Here is a 14,275-nt window from a genome sequence, read left to right as displayed (position 1 = left end):
ATGACCCGAGATAACGACCCCACTGAGGTTAATAGCTGAGTTTCCCTGCCAGTCAGTCAGAACTGAAGAAGTCCTTTGGATAAGGGACGAAACGTCTTCCAGTAGCTTCAACCAAGTTCAGCTGCCCTTCATTTTAACCTTCGTTGGATGAACTAAATATGAACTAATAAGTACTTAACAAGGAATTGTTTGCTGTAAGTAAAGTGACACATTTTGCGTTTGAAAACAACTTTTATTTACGTTTCTTCACTTTATGAACAATTTGTATGCATTTTGAACATTTTGGAGTTTAGCTCAAAAGCACAACATAATTACATCAAGGAAACTCATTCTCAGGGTGGCGAGAGATTGCTCAAGAGAAGACCTGTTGCCAACCATATAACATCATGTAAGAAGAGGCTCAGATGTTGTCACAGGTGCAGTGGACAATTGGAGACATCGTGGCAACTGCTCTACAAAACATTTTAAAGTAATTGAATGGGTAAACTGATTGGGCAGTAGGGATGAGAATCTCTTGGCACCTCACGGTTTGATTTGATTACAATTCAGAGGGCAACGATCCATCTTGATGCATCTTTTTTTCTAATTTCCTAATTAATTTGCACATTCAATCCAATCCTCAATTGCTTAAAAGGACTAGTTCACATCACTGATTTACTTTACTAGCCTCAGCTCCTCCTGGTCACCAGCGTCCTTCCTTTAACAACCAGTTGTCACTCCTCTGGACACTGAAATATAATTTAACTATCAAGATGTACAGTATGTGAACAGGACACCAGTTTAATGCAGCAGTTCTACGTCGCTTTGGATAAAAATAGCAGCTAAAAAAAAGAAAAGAAAATGAATGAATTCCTACAACTAATTTAACCTTCACTTTTCCAGCGGTTGCAGAAACAACAGACTCAACGGACAGACTGTGACCTACACTGCACATTTACTGCCAGACTACCAACTTCCTAAGTAACTTAAATATTTTGCTGCGCTACCTTTACCACCTCTCTCCATACCACCTGTTTGTTGGAGCTTTTGACCACATCACATTGCCTTCTTAAAGGGTCAGTACACTCTTATTTCAGCTGATAACTAATCTGTATAGGTATTTAGTAGTGTTGTTGATGGATTCCAAATCTGATTCTGAATTCTACATATAGCGCTATAAAAAAGCAGTGACTGCCCTCTACTGTATGGGACTACTGCAAATTAGTTTTGCTATTGGCTGATAAAACCTCTGGACTGACGCTTTCCAGCTCTATCCAAATCACACTTCCTCAGCTGTCATCACATGACGTTAATCCAGCACAGTCACATGATAACAGGTGGTTGTATTCAGGGCAGGAGAAACAGCTAGCTCGGCTCTGTGAAAACTGTCACTCTGATGCTTTGTGGATGCATTTGTGTCTTCTAAAGGTTCTCCTGTTGGTATAAGATTTGCCACATTGGTCACAGTTGTACGGTTTCTCTCCAGTGTGAACACGTTGGTGGATTTTTAGGTTACCTGATATAGTGAAAGCTTTTCCACACTGGTCACAGCTGTATGGTTTCTCTCCAGTGTGAACACGTTGGTGGCTTTTTAGGTTACCTGATATAGTGAAAGCTTTTCCACACTGGTCACACCAGTATGGTTTCTCTCCAGTGTGAACACGTTGGTGGCTTTTTAGGTTACCTGATGTAGTGAAAGTTTTCCCACACTTGTCACACCAGTACGGTTTCTCTCCAGCATGAACACGTTGGTGGCTTTTTAGGGACTCTGATCTACTGAAAGTTGTTCCACACTGGCCACAGCTGTACGGTTTCTCTCCAGTGTGAACATGTTGGTGGTGTTTTAGGTTACCTGATGTAGTGAAACTTTTTCCACACTGGTCACAGCTGTACGGTTTCTCTCCAGTGTGAACACGTTGGTGGCTTTTTAGGTTACCTGATGTAGTGAAACTTTTTCCACACTGGTCACACCAGTATGGTTTCTCTCCAGTGTGAACACGTTGGTGGACTTTTAGGTCACCTGATTGAGGAAACCTTTTTCCACACTGCTCACACTTGTACGGTTTCTCTCCAGTGTGAGCACGTTGGTGGTTTATTAGATGGACTAGTCTAGTGAATGCTTTCCCACACTGGTCACAGCTGTACGGTTTCTCTCCAGTGTGAAAACTCTGATGAATCTTCAAATATCCTGATGTTGTGAAGGATTTGTCACAGTGCTGAAAGCGATGATGTTTGAGTCCATCTTCTCCTGTCTTTCTCTATATCAACAGAGAAAAACAGGAAGTGAGATGTCATGGTGGAGCCATAAATGACAGAGCACATCTTTGTAATCACACAACATACTGTACCACATAATGAGCACATACACACTCAGTACTGAATACTAAATAAGTAACAGAGGTGGAAAGTAACAAATTACAATTAGTTACTGCAATTGAGAAGTTTTTGTAATTTTTTTAATCTGTACTTTTAAAGGTTCAGTGTGTAATATTACTGAGGATCTATCAACAGAAATGCAATATAAGATCCATAACTATGTTTTCAGTAGTGTATCAAGATCTTACATAATGAACTGTTTTGTTTTCATTACTTTAGAATGAGACATTTATATCTACATAACCACAAGCACCCCCTTCTTTGGAGGTCGCTGTATTTTGTCAGCATGTTTCTACAATAGCTGACAACGAACAAACAAACAGCGTTACAGCGTGCGTTTCGTCATCACGGCGTTCTTCTTCTGCTTGTGTAATTCTGGACGTGTAGATGTCTGTCACTACGTTGAATAGTCCAAAGAAGAAGAGGGAATAATAACAGTAATATACAGTCTATGAGTAGTCTTCTGGTTTATTAAAAGAAGAGCAGTGACATTTGAACAAATGAACGAGCACAGATGTTACATAACAGGAGAGCCGACAGCCTGTGGATCTTTATACCATGAAGCCAGACGGAGTCGGGACAGATACAGACAGCTGACGGCAGAAATCACGGATGTTGGATTTTCCCAGATGGAAGGCTATAATGTGGGTCAGATATTTTCAAATCAGTGCTGAAGTGGTCTGTTTTCTGCTGGACAGGTAATTAACTTAAGTTTGTCAGACTTTAGAGATGCAAATGAAAGCTGTTTGATAGTTTTAGCTAAGCTGGCCATAATCACAGAGACGTGTTCCCCCTGTCAGTGGTGTGAAATATGGATTAATTTCATGTCGCCTACTTATTCTCAAGCCTGTGGTTTGGCTTTGCCGGTCATGTTAGCAAGACAATCAGTTGATCAGTAACGTTAATTGGCGGCATGGAAGCATCAGCCAGCTAAACCTTTCCTGCCCTGGTAGAAAAAAATCATCTACAGTTAGTTGGATTGGTTTATTGTCCAGGGCTGTGCTTTGACTTGTGGTGTTAACTTCATGTAGTTACTCTCTCTCCAGCGCTCTGTTTTGGCTTTGTCCGTTACGTTCGTGAGACAATCAGCTGATCACTAATTAGCAAGAAAACAGCAGCTTCCAGTGACGAAGTTCAGATCAGCCAATTAAACTTTGTAGCTTAAATATGTAGCTGGTTTGTAATTTCATGCAATTTGCAACCCTCACCACTTACATACGTAACCTTTAAAGGCAGGTTAGGTAAGTTTGAGAAATTAGCAAGAAACTGCTGGATTTTGAAAGTATCCAAGAGAGAAACTCCCACCCCCTTCTTTCTGGGCTCCTTCCAAAGCGATGCCCCCAAAACATGTGAATGGGCATTGCCGACACCGCTGGAGGACGAGCACAGTGTGACGAGAGTAGAGGAGCGCAATGCAGCGTCTCACATGAGGGGTAAGAAAACATCTAAATGTATCATCTTGAAAATAAACAACTAACCCAGTTAAAGAAGTAAGCAGGTTTAAAAAGATTGAGTTTCAATAAGTAACGAGCTGGCTAGCTAACTGTTAGTAACAGGTAGCTGTGCTAACAGATGCGGTAACATTGGGCTAAGCTAAAAAACAGGCCGATACCCATTTTCCTGTTTCCATCAGTTACACTACACGAACGTGAAAGTCCTGTCTCCTAACATGTTTGTTGTTTTGCATGTCAGAGCTTCCACGATGTCAGCATTATTGTCTCTGATGAGGACTGCGCTTAGAGCCAAGCAGAGACCGGGACAGAACCAGGACCTGCCTGGGGTCGAGGCGAAGCAGAGGGGGCATTGTTATTATATACTACTAAAACTTAAAATACTGTTCACCAATCAGTCAAACACAGTCATCTGTGTTAGTGAGCACTTCTCCTTTGCCGAGATAATCCATCCACCTCACAAACTATGAATGTGATGGTAATTATTTTTATCACTTCAAGTTCTTCATCTAGTGAGGAAAGTGAAGATATTACAGGAGATGAAGTTGGTACCAATGATTAAAAGGCTGTAAAGGCACGTGCTGCTTATTGGGACAGTAATCTATTTATTAACATAATCCATTTAGGAAAAGGTTTTATAGCCCACATACACACCAGCTTTCAATATCCACCTGTTCTAAGTGGAGTTTATACAGGAAAGAGGTCTATTATCCAAATAGACCTCTACAGAAAATTGCAGTGCTGGAAACCAAGATCCACAGGTTAGAAGTGAATGTGGAAGTGAATGGATTATGTGGCAATGACACCACTTTACCGCGGACCCAAAACAGCGGACAAGAGCATGCTAACATACAGCTAATTAGCACCAACAAGACTACAAAGAAGCAGGAGGCCTGTGTACGGGGTAATAAATCTGAAAGTGTTAGTCCTCCCTGGAACGCTCTTGGTGCAAAGCCTAAGAGTAAATCATTTCCTTGGGAAATAGGAGGACGAGTAACAGGCAGGATTTGTGAATTCCTCTTCTCGAGCAATTTTTCTAAATATCTACAGGACTTTGACTGTGTTGTTATTGTTGGTGATTTTAACATCCATGTTGACAACCCCCAGGACAGAGGGACTAAAGAACTTTGTTGTGTTCTTGATAATTATGGACTGACTCAACATGTGACGAGGCCCACACACAATAAGGGGCACACTTTGGACTCGGTCATCTCCAAGGGTCTGGACATTTCCAAGGTTGTGGTGACGGATGTTGCTCTCTGTGATCATTCCTGTGTTTTCTTTGAGAGTGCTATCTGCGTGCACACAAATATTAAAGCAGAGGTGATCACAAAACGGCATATCACTGAAAACAGTAGGGAAAAATTTTTTGAGGCTTTCTCCTCAACACCCGCCCTCTCACGGGTCTCAGTCAATGAGCTTATAGATAATTTCAGTTCTAAAATTACAAATGTTATTGATGCCATTGCACCAGCCAAGGTGAAGGTGGTCTCTGGTAAGAGAAGATCTCCATGGAGAAATGCCACGCTGGGTAGAACTCAAAAAAGAGAGTGTCGAAAAGCTGAACGCAGGTGGAGGAAAACAAACCTCCAGGTTCATTATGACATCTATAAAGAGAGACTTCACATTTATAATTTAGAACTGAGAAATGCAAGGCGGTCCTTCTTCTCTGACATCATCACCAAAAACACTAATAATGCACGTGCCCTGTTTGCTACTGTCGACCGGCTAACCAACCCTCCTGTGTCTGTAGCCTCTGACCTTCTATCCACCAGGGCCTGCAATGAATCTGCCTCCTTCTTCACAGACAATATTCAAACAATTAGACAAGCAATCAGTGCCTCCATGTCAGTAACAGGATATGTCGACTGCACCTCAGAAGACCCATCTGTAAAACTTCTGAAGTTCACTGATGACACAACGGTCATCGGCCTCATCCGGGAGGTTGATCAGCTGGCTCTCTGGTGCGGTCAGAACAACCTGCAGCTTAACACGCTCAAAACTGTGGAGATGACTGTGGACTTCAGGAGGAGCCCCCCCCACTCTGCTCCCATCACCATAATCAACAGCCCTGTGTCTGCTGTGGAATCCTTCAGGTTTCTGGGAGCCCAACACCTCCATCACTGTCTGGTTTGGATCTGCCACCAAAAAGGACAGGAGCAGACTACAACGGACAGTCAGGACTGCAGAAAAGATCATCAGTGCCGACCTGCCCTCCATTCCGGACTTTTTACATTTCCAGAGTCAGGAAACATCACTGCAGATCCATCTCACCTTGGACACAACCTGTTCCAGCTCTTCCCCTCTGGTAGGCGCTACAGAGCACTGTACGCCAAAACCAACAGACACAGAAGCAGTTTCTTCCCACAAGCCATCACTCTGATGAACAGCTGATTTCTGACTCACAGTGTCAGGAACAATTCCTCAACTCAGAAACTCTCTAATCAGCACCTGTTTACTGGTTTCCATTATTTATTTACCATTCTCTATTTCAGTGCTGTTCATACTGTTATATTGTAGAAACTGTATACCATTCCACCTACCTCAAGTCATAACTCCTGCACACACACAAGGTCAGAGGCACACTGTGTACATGTGTGCATGTATATGTACCTGTACATCACATCCCCCTCCTGACATGTACATCCTTTTTTGTTCATAGTGTGTATATTTGTGCTCACAGTAGTCATTGTCTGATTTTATTTTAATTATTGTTTATTTTTGTATGAGTACGCACATTGTGAGCAATGTACAATCCAGAGTCAAATACCTCGTATGTGTTCACATACCTGGCAATAAAGCTGATTCTGATTACATAAAACATCGTAGAGCTACAAGAAAAAACTTTAATATAATGATAATAACGCAGATGACTCTGCCTACTGTTACAGTACCTCACATCACTTAACAGACAGTGAACGCTAACATCAGAAGAGGAAAACTAAACTCCAGACTGACTCTGATCTCTACAAAGAGTCTCCACAGATACTATTTAGAGCTGAAACCTGCACGACGATCATTCAGAGAACAATAATGCAGGCAGACTGTTTGTCACTGAGAGAAACTCACCAACACACGAGCAAATATAATGACTCTGCTTCATTTTCACCATCATTGTTTGTTCTGCGCGCTCCCGACACAACACGGGCCGCACCGCGCATGCGCCGCGCGGGAAAATGGCGACAGTTACACAACAAAGAAAAGAGAAATGTTTTCTTTCAGCTTCTCTTCAAGATGAAAACAGGAACCACGGAGACACTTTGGAAATCAAACCACGTCAACACAAACCCTGGAGCGGGTTTTCAGGCTCTGATCTCTAACAACAGAATGAACGGATGATACACGGACCCTCGAGACTCTTCCTCGTGTCTTTAGTCTCGTGATGAAGTCATGAACACTGACCTGAACATCGGCGCTATCAGAGCACGAGGCTGCTGTTTGGCTCCTGCGGTCCGGGTTCTGGTTCTCCATCGTCCTGCAGGTCTCCGCTGTGACTGGTGGACCGTGTTGTCCTGGACTGAGTCTGGATTCTGGTCTCGGAGCTCTTCAGGCTGAGATACAGGAGCGCTGCGGGATCCCGCGGAGTGTTCTCGCGATGTCACGGCGTCTCGCCCCGCCCCGCCCCTTAGTTACTGTCGCTAAGGCCGTTTAGAAACATGGCTCCTTGATTTCAGGCAGAAGATGAAGTTTAGTTAGTTGGTTTCCTGAAACCAGCTGATCATATTTGATGTGTATGAGGGAGTGTGCTTCACACAGAGCAGAGTTTTAATGAAGCGCTTGTTATTATCACATCAGAGGCTCATGAAAATATCCTGCTGAAGCTTTTTGTACAACAAAGACAGAAATAACTTCATGTGTTACATTTAATGTTGAATTTACAGGAAGGCAGAATCATTAAGAATTTGAAATCAGATGAAACATCTGCTGCTTCTCTCGGCAGCTAAGAGAGTCCAAACACATCATTAACATCACAGTGAAGCTGTTTGTTCACTTAACGGGCCATCGTGTGTTTGTCCAGGTCGGCTCTCTATTCAAATGGGGATCAGCTGCTTGAAAAGGCGACTGATGCGCATTTTCACCTCTCTTCAGGTGATCAGCTTGAATAGGAGGCAGAGAGCTGAACATGTGGACATCAGCTGGCTATTCAGCTGCATTAATGAGCAGCCCAAACAGATGCAAACACAAAGCCACTGAAGGAAAACTGTGTGTTGTGAATGTAGCCTGTAGTAGTACAAAGACACAAACAGAGCAACACAAACCTGATGGGCCTATAAATGTTTCCCCCACATCTAGAAAAAAGAGTCAGCCATCATGTTGGTTGTGTGACAGTAACATGTCTGTGATCATATTCAGGCCACAGACCTGCTGGTTCCAGACTTTATTCTGGGGATGTAGTTTAACCTTATTTAGAAGAAACCAAACCATGGCCTAAACCAAGGGCTTAGAAAAGTGGAAAGGTCTTTATTTATATAAAAGGAAACAAAACATTCAGCTGGCAGGTGACAATTCAAAACAGAATATAATGCAGAAATCAGCAGCTTGTCTTTTAAGATTAAGTTACTTTCTTGGACAATGCACATTTGTTTCTTCTGTATTTAAAATGCATTGCAAGTTTTCTTATTGTGCAAATAATCCTTTCTCAAAGCATTTTCATTTGTTAGTTAACATTTGTTAGAACATTTTTAACAAATGTTAAGGAGCTCTTTGGACTTTTCCATTGTGATATTTGTGGCTCATTCTAATGTGTGCAGTCAAACAAACTTTATTCATACAGACACAGAAAAGTCAGCAGCTGTAGGAAAAGGCCCACAGCTGTTAGAAGTTTTCATTTTCGTACCGTTGTTATTCTGTCATGACGTTCTGATTAATGTTGTAACGGTTCAACTTATATCAAGAGACATCTGGTTTGAGACGTACAGAAGATTCTTGGCTTGTGAAAGCTAGAAGCACTTCAGAAAAAACACAGAAGTAGTATGAAAAGGGTCTGTGTTCATCGTGTGAAGAAATCAGCTGGAAATGGGTCTGATAAAGGCCTTTGGTGACAGATGAATCAGACTTTGAAACTCTGCAAATATCACATTCTGTTTTGGAGACTTTTCAATGTCGTAATAAACATCAGAGAATAATCCGTCCACCTTTGAGTGGAGTGATCTCATGAGGGCCTTGGAAGCTTTGGAAACCATTCGTCTCCACTTCTTCAGAGATCCACCGAGCTCCTCCATCATCCAGGATGTTCCCCTCACTTTCACAGGTGGAGCAGAGAGGAGTCCCGGCTGGATCCTATGAGGACATCTGTTACAGGGCAGAAACAGGCTGCTTGTTGATTGGTCGGCCGATCTGACGGACAGTAAAAGTGGAAATTCTAATATTATTAATAATAATATTATTATAGCAGCAGAGGCTCTGAACGTCTTCATGATGATTCAGCAAATGAAAATGATTCCATGTGTGTGGAATCCAAATCAGAAATGTCTTAATGCAATAAATCTTTATTGCTCCCTCATATCTGGGGCCGACTGGGACAACAATTCAGCCCTGGCACTGTAGCCACACATTCACAACTTCGGCTACATTTGTGTACATATGGTGAAATAATATAAGCAGTAGGCCAAATTTAATGTATGTGACTGACAATGTACTCACCAGAAAAAGTGAACAGCCGACTCCTAATAAGCTATTTCAGCAGCGCTGGTTAAATTTACACAGTTTCGAGGGTACAAGTCGGCTCTAGCCTGATTGACAGGTCGCCATGGTCACGACTTGTCAATCATAGATAATCCCGCTCTGAAACATAGTCTGCTTTATGGTCTGTTTTAAAATAAATGGGACCATAATTTAATAAATGAACATCATTTTATATTGAAGAAGACTTGAAACTAGCGACTGAGACTATAAACTCATCAGGAAAGTGTTTACTGGGGTAATTATTCAGCTGAGAAGTAGGGTCATTTTCCCATTATTTCTATTGGAGCCAGACTTCTTTTTGCAACCAGAAGAGTCTATAAAATTTTCAATAGAAGAATGCAGGTTTCAGGGACTCCTGTATCGGCTTCATATTGTAGACCGGAAGCTTCCCGCTTGGCCTGAAGACACCATTCTAGTCTACAACCAGGCTAACACATAATATCAGGTAACATTTAAGGTTAAGGTTAGGTTTCCTCAGAGAAGAAAGTCTTTTGGGTTTGTGCTGTGATTTCCTGTTTTATTTTGATAAATCCTTCCTCATGTTTCTCTGTGAACTTCATTCATTCTGTTTCCTGTTTGTTACTCACCTCTCCTCTCATTTCAGACCACTTCACTTCCTATGGAGGATGGACCCTGACACAATCGAAAACGAATACAGAAATTAAAAAATGCTCAATAGATAAACATAAAAAGTAAATGTACGCATTAATTAAATTATTCAATGAGACATACGTTTAAATATTTTAGGTTGCTTCTTTATATATTCACCTTCGTAACCAATGGGGATGAAGCCACAAGCTCCCGGCAAGAAAGTCCAGCCCCCAACTGTGTGATTGGATTGTGAACTGATGTTCCTGATTAGATAGTCAAATAACATGTTAATCCGAGCATCCCCATTGGTCAATCAGTAGAATTTGTAGGACAGAACTTCTTGTAACTGTAGGTTTATTTTGTACTTGTAGAATCAATCCGTACCTGTAAACTTGGGGTCTATTTCATTCTTCCTGACCGACAGAGGCACTGCTTAATACTGGATGTTATCCGTCTCGCGCAAGCGCAGGTCGAGTATTTAAGTCACCTGTGACCTGGGATGATGCGGGGCATAGCTTAAAAAGCCCACGTCATCAGGAAAAATGTCCCTTGACTCTTCTTGCAGATCCACGAATGCAGGTTGAATTGAAGGAAGGAAGGAAGGAAGAGAGAATAACCGTCAACCACCCTGCAGCTACGGTTTCGTCCTCCAAGGGCTGCGATTAATTAGTGCAGCTGCACTCCTAAACCTGCTGTTAGATCGGTGTTTTTGCCAGCAATCAGCATGGGTTGAGGACAAGCTAGTGCGTGTCTCGCCAGCTTTGGAGTTAGGCCGGCGAGGTAAGTGTTTCCTTAGTTAAAAATAAGTTGTTGTTTTTTGAGTGAGGAGCCTGTTTTCGGATCTCCTTGACTCTTTTGTTACAAATTTTTTTACGCTTAGCAGTAATTCTTGATTGTAGGCTCTCTGCCGAGTGTTTTCGCTCGTTAAAGCACGTCAAGTAAACTTTAATTTATCCTTTGGTAAAGAGCGTTGGCTCCCCGGTAGACTTAACAGCTACATATACAGTATAGGTGAATTTTTTGGTTATTAAGTGAAGGAGAGTTATTTAATTAGAGTTAAACTTAAACTGTTACTCTAAGTGATTTCACTTATGGGTACAGTTTACTTTTATTGTTAAAAGGAGGAGTTATTTTAATTTGTTTTCAATAACAAGGCAAGGACAAAAGAGCTCACTAATCTGTTATTTTGGGTGTTTTCGCTTCTAGGTAACAGTTATCGTTGTGAAAAATTTATATATTAAAGCTGCATAAATATGCAGGGTCCCACCATGTTAGGGACACATGTTTGTCGCTCCACTGCTGGCTGCAGATGGCCATGATGAATGCCCCACGTGCCTCGGTGTTATTCACTTGAGAGAGTGCATGAATTGCAGTTTTATGCCGCGGGAACTGAAGCTAGCTCGGCTAGCAGAAGTGGAAGGACTGCAGCTTGAAGGCCAGCTGCCTTCATCCGGAGTAGACATAGTCGCCCTTCATTTTCAGGTGCCCCCCCTAGAAAGAAAGCCAAGAAGGTGGATGGTTTGGCAGCCATGGTAGACACACTAGCCTCAGAGTTTGCTGAGATTAAGAGGTTGCTCCTTAACCTTCAGCCAGGCAGGGGGGCTGCAACCAGTGTGGACTGGCCGCCGGGAGCCCCACCCCTCAAGGATGGGATGACGATGCCCTTTCTATGAGGGCTTCCTGCAGCCAGTTCTGCGAGGACAGACCTGGGCAGGGAGAAGTGGAGGCTTCCACCCGTGCTTCTGACACTGGTTCCCAGCAGACGGGGAGCGGGTCCAGAGCAGGCTCAGAGGCTGCCCATGCTACAATTAAGCCAGTGGTCCGTATGACACTGGCACACTTGGGCTTGGATGAAGCACCAACTGCAGGGACCACAGCTGCACTAGCTGTGGTCCCTGCAGGTCTGCTGGTCTTTAGGCATCTCCCACCTGAGATGGGTTTTTCTGTGCCATCTTCCCAGCCATACATTGAGGAGCTCCAGGAATGCTGGCCAAGGCTTTTTCTCACCACACAACTGACCATGCAGAATGCCAGCAGTTACGGGCTGGGCCAGATGCTGGCTGTGGAGCTAGTTATCGCGTCCCTCGGTGTATCACCCACTGAAGTGTTGAGACCGGTTGCTCGCTGTCCTAGGCTGCAGTGTCGCATTACGGATGACTTTCTGGTGAAAGGTTATGATACAGCGGCGCGCATGGGCCATACTGGAAACTCTTTTTCCCCACTTGATATTAGTTCTGTCCAAGTCTGTCCCATTCTCTGCAATCCTCTGCCGTGGATGCTTCCGTCCTCAGTGATGCAGCTTTGCAGGCGTTTGCCCTTATGACTAGAGAGCTTGATAGGCTAATGGCAACACTTACCTTGGCTCGTCGCCAGGTCTGGCTGGCCCAATCCCAGCTTTTGGAGCCATGTAGGAGGGCCCTGCGCACTCTACCTGTAGTACCATGGGAGCTGTTCGTCCCAGCAGCGCAGCAAGTTTGGAGCGGGGAATCCAGGCTAATCAAACTCGGCAGCAGTTTGCTGCCCTTCAGGGGCCTACACCCCCAAGAAATATCAACCCTCCTGGAAAAGGAGGCCATCCAAAGAATAGATCCTCAGATACAGCAAGGGTTTTACTTAGTTTATTTTCTAATTCCGAAAAAAAGAGGGTGGGTTTCGCCCTATGCTGGACTTAAGGGGGCTAAACAAATTTCTGAAAGTTACCTTTCCACATGCTGCGTACAACAGGTGTGCTTGACGCAGTGGCAGCGCAAAGTCAGTTCACGTCCATTGATCTGAAGGACGCATATTTTCACGTCCCGATAGTGATACATCACAGGCAATATATGTGCTTTGCATTCGAAGGTGCTCCCATTTGGGCTTTCCCTAGCCCCAAGGGTCTTCATGAGGTGCATGCGGGAAGCACTGGCCCTGATGCAAGCCCGTGGTATGCAGATCCTCCCATATTTGGACGACTGGCTTATCTGTGCTCCGATACAGGAACAGGTGGAGCACGACTATGCCTCCCTTCTATGTCATGTGACAAGGTTGGGCCTTACTGTCTGCCTGATCCCCAGCCCGCTAGTGCTGCTAGCCGTCTGCCTGATCCCCGGCCCGCTAGCGCTGCTAGCGTTGTTGGCTGATCGATCGCCCCCCCCGCCCACCTGAATTCCCTGGTTCCCCTTCTCCGCCTTTGGGCTGCCCGCCTGTATTCTCTGGTTCCCCTGCTCCACCCTTGGGCCGCCCGTCGGAACTCCCTGGCTCCCCTGGTCCGCCCTCTGGACCTCCGCCCGAACCCTCTGGTCCCTCTGCTTTGCCCTCGGGACGTCCGCCCGAACCCTATGGTCCCTCTGCTTTGCCCTCGGGACGTCCGCCCAAACCCTCTGGTCCCTTTGCTATTGCCCTCGGGACACCTGCCTGTACCCTCTGGAACCCTCTTTTTCCCCAATAAAACCTGTCTATCTGAGCGCTGCATTTGGGTCCTCTCTGTCCCCACACCACACCATAGTAACATCCACAGTGGGTAGAGGCCATACTCCAGCCTGTCATTCATTTCCAGAGGGACAGGAGGTTGAGGTACAGCCTTTTTCTCAGGTTGATGGGTATGTTGACCTCTGTCACATCAGTGGGGCCGCTGGGCCTCCTGTATTTACAATCCTTCCAAATGTGGATCAATTGCCTCCATTTCCGCAGTTACACAGATCCAAGAGAGTCAGGGTATCCACCCAATGCCTACTAGTGTTACGGCCATACGAGGTAGTGGTAACTGACGCGTCGCGCACAGGGTGGGGGGCAGTGTGGCAGCACAGGGTTGAGAGTGGCCTCTGGATGAGCCAGGAAGGGATGGAGCACATAAATGGGCTCGAGCTCCATGCTATCAGTTTGGCGCTGCACGAGTTCCTGCCGTATTTGAGACGCAGGCATGTTGTGGTTCGATCCGACAACACGTCGGCTGTCTACCATGTAAATTGGCAAGGGGGCACCAGGTCGGCTAAGTCGCTGCAGGTGGCACGGCGATTCCTGGTATGGGCTTTCCCCCGCTTGGCCAGCCTCAAGGCTATGTACTTGCCGGGGCCACAGAACATGGTGGCAGACTACCTCTCCCGCCAGATGCCTCCCGCTGTGGAGTGGAGACTCCACCCGGGGGACCTGTTTGCCTCAGAGTCCACAACCCACTGCTCCCTTTGGTTTTCACTGGGGGAGGAAAAGAGTTCGTT

General features: G+C 44.7%; 1 protein-coding gene across 1 annotated transcript; it reads right to left on the bottom strand.

Annotated features, from left to right (window-relative positions):
- Window positions 1-223: 223 nt before the first annotated feature.
- Window positions 224-7,441, bottom strand: LOC119912676 (zinc finger protein 239-like). The gene is made up of 2 exons (XM_038731965.1): window positions 7,209-7,441; window positions 224-2,237 (listed from the first exon to the last, which is right to left on the bottom strand). Exons 1-2 carry the CDS (start codon window positions 7,275-7,277, stop codon window positions 1,368-1,370), a joined length of 939 nt encoding a protein of 312 aa, XP_038587893.1. The 5' UTR covers window positions 7,278-7,441; the 3' UTR covers window positions 224-1,367.
- Between the last annotated feature and the right edge of the window lie 6,834 nt (window positions 7,442-14,275).

The sequence above is a fragment of the Micropterus salmoides genome, unplaced genomic scaffold (genome assembly GCF_014851395.1).
Source record: "Micropterus salmoides isolate LMB-PRFRI ecotype aquatic unplaced genomic scaffold, ASM1485139v1 Ms_hic_scaffold_2, whole genome shotgun sequence".
In the NCBI taxonomy this organism is placed as follows: Eukaryota; Metazoa; Chordata; class Actinopteri; order Centrarchiformes; family Centrarchidae; genus Micropterus; species Micropterus salmoides.
Note: the sequence above shows the minus strand (reverse complement) of the source record. Positions and strands in the feature narration are given on the sequence as shown.